The sequence below is a fragment of the Octodon degus genome, unplaced genomic scaffold (assembly GCF_000260255.1).
Source record: "Octodon degus isolate 3935 unplaced genomic scaffold, OctDeg1.0 scaffold00310, whole genome shotgun sequence".
In the NCBI taxonomy this organism is placed as follows: Eukaryota; Metazoa; Chordata; class Mammalia; order Rodentia; family Octodontidae; genus Octodon; species Octodon degus.
In genome coordinates, this window is record NW_004524886.1 from 458,279 (window position 1) to 461,119 (window position 2,841).

Consider the following 2,841-nt stretch of genomic DNA (forward strand, 5'->3'; position numbering starts at 1 on the left):
ATTAGCCCACTGATGGGTTTAGCATAGTTCTGGGTGTGGGTGACGGATTTACTGAAGAGGGGAGACCCACCCTTGCATGGGAAGCACCAACCAATAGGGTCGTAGCCTGGATGGAGTAAAAGGGAAAGGAAGGACTCTCTGCTCATTCCTATCCCCGTGCTGTGCCACCCAGCCTTGCAGCCTGCCAGTTATGGACTGAAACCTCTACAAGATGCAAGCTAAAGCAATCCACCTCTCCTTTAACTTTGGGTCTCAGGAATATGGTCTCAAAAAAAAGAAAATAACAAAGACAGCCCCTCTTGAGTGAATAAGAAAAACAAAAATTGGCTAAAATAGCACTATGTATTTATCTCATTTTATCTTTATCAGATAAAATTCAATAGAGAGCATAGGTTATGGAAGTGTCTGCAACTAATAAAGTAAACTCTGCAAAGATTTGTACCTTATTTTCTTTCTTTGTACCTTTGCAAAGTGGAGAACATGCAATCCATTTCTGCAAAGAATTGACTAATCAGGCTGGGGATGTAGCTCAGAGGCCTACGTGTCTGCCTGGCAAGTGCGAGGTCCTGGGTTCAATCCCTGCTGCTGCAAACAAGAAAGAAGAATTGACTAACCAAGCAGGGCAGTAATATGAACAGTATTCAGAGGACCTGTGTGCACCTGGGTGGGACAAACAGCTTCCTCAGGGCCGTGTGCATGTCTTTGTTCCTCAGACAGTACACAACAGGGTTTAGGCTGGGTGTGAGGATGGAGTAAAACACAGACTCTAAGCGCCCCTCCATTGGTGAGTACTGGGCAGTGGGCGTCAAGTAAGCAAAGCTCCCGGTGATGTAAAACAGAATGACTGTGATGAGGTGTGAGGAGCAGGTGGAGAAGGCCTTCCGGCGGCCACCCACAGAGTGAATCTGCATGACAGCAGTGACGATGAGGACATAGGAGATGATGGTGAGGGCGCAGGCCCCGAGAATCACGCACCCCCCCACAGCAAACCCCACCTCCTCGTTGGCGTGGGCGTCACTGCAGGAGAGCCTCATGATGGGCGTGCTGTCACAGAAGAAGTGGTCGATGACATTGGGCCCACAGAAGGGGAGGGAGAAGGTGTTGACAGTGTGGAAGATGGCATAGAAAGCCCCGCTCAGCCAGGCCACTGCGACCAGCTCCGAGCACAGCTTTCTGCTCATGGTGACACTGTAGAGGAGAGGCCTGTGGATGGCCAAGCAGCGGTCGTAAGCCATGGCTGTGAGCAGGAAGCACTCTGAGGCACACAGTGTCACAAAGAGGAAGAGCTGGGCCACGCAGCCCTGGAAGGAGATGACGTTGGAGCCCGTGAGGGAACTGACCAGTGCCTTGGGGACAGTGACCGAGGTGTAGCACATGTCCAGGAAGGAGAGGTTCTTCAGGAAGAAGTACATGGGGGTGTGCAGGCGGCTGTCCCTGGTCACAGCCGCAACAATGGCGATGTTACCCAGGAGGGCGAGGAGGTAGATGACAAGAAAGAGCGCAGCACTCACAACCTTCATTTCAGGCACGTCCGAGAAGCCCTTCAGGATGAATTCAGTCACCCAAGTGTCATTTGTCATTCCTTACTCAAGTCATAGAAGGACAGAGTGTCACAGAACGTTCAAAACAGTGGAGACATCTGTAACATTTCCTGCAGAAAAACAACCAAGAGTGGCCCTCAGGGTGACCCCAGGCATGGCTATGACTCCCACAGGCTTGGCTGTGACCTTGGTACCTCTCTGCTAATCCTGAGTGATAACAGAGTCTACACAAGTGAAAGATACGCAGACTCATTGGGTAGCTGCTTACGCACACAAGAGGCACAAGAGACCTTGCAAAGGTGCTTGGTGGCCTGTGACTGGGAATTACCCTCTCACCCTCTGCCGCAGTCACTCCACTATAGAGATGCTTAAAAGAAAGGGCAGGGAAAGGACTACAATTCAAAAACTCAGGAAGCAGATAGGCAAGGTGAATGGCGGAGCAGCTCAGAGCATGCAGGAGGGATGAGTCCAGCTCCATGTGCACCATGAGGCCGGTGTGTGTCATCACGCATTGTGTGTCCCAGTCTTCACATTTTATAATAGAAGTGTTCTGTGGGATGGCTGGCTGGCAGGATGGATGGAAGAATGGGTGGACGAATGAATGAATGAGTGGGTGAAGAATGAGTGAGTGAATGAGTGAATAAGTGAATGAGCAAAGGAATGAATGAGTTAATAAGTGAGTGAATGAGTGACTCAATGAGTGAATGAATAAGCCAGTGATTGAATGAATGGGTGAATGACTAAGTGATGAATGAGTGAGTGACTGAATGAGTGAGTGAATGAGTGCATGAATGAGTGTATGAATGAGTGTATGAGTACATGAATGAGTGCATGAATGAGTCAATGAATGAATGAGTGAATGAATGACTGTGAATGAGTGAATGAATGAGTGAGTGCATGAATGAGTGACGAATGAGTGAGTGAATGAATAAGTGCATGAATGATTAAGTGAATGAGTGAATGAATGAGTTAGTGCATGAATGAGTGAGGGAATGAGCGAGTGACTGAATGAGTGAGTGAGGAATGAGTGAGTGACTGAGTGAGTGAACGAGTGAATGAGTGAATGAGTGAGGGAATGAGGGAGGGAATGAATGAGTGAGTGCAGGAGTGAATGCATGCAAAGTGCAGCCAGCAGAGCTGGGGGCTGGGGCTGGCTCAGGGGCCTCCGTCCAGGCCAGACACATCAGTCCCCAGCACTTCTCCCACAGCAACCTCACCTGAGGACGGAGCTCTGCAGAGTGGCACAGCCACCCACCCCGGCTCAGGACCCACAGGACAGAAGCTTGCCTTCTGTGGCCGC

At 49.9% G+C, this 2,841-nt stretch overlaps 1 protein-coding gene across 1 annotated transcript; it reads right to left on the bottom strand.

Annotated features, from left to right (window-relative positions):
- Positions 1-641: 641 nt before the first annotated feature.
- Positions 642-1,580, bottom strand: LOC101592424 (olfactory receptor 1038-like). The gene has a single exon (XM_023707775.1). The coding sequence runs from the start codon at positions 1,578-1,580 to the stop codon at positions 642-644; it is 939 nt and encodes a 312-aa protein (XP_023563543.1).
- Between the last annotated feature and the right edge of the window lie 1,261 nt (positions 1,581-2,841).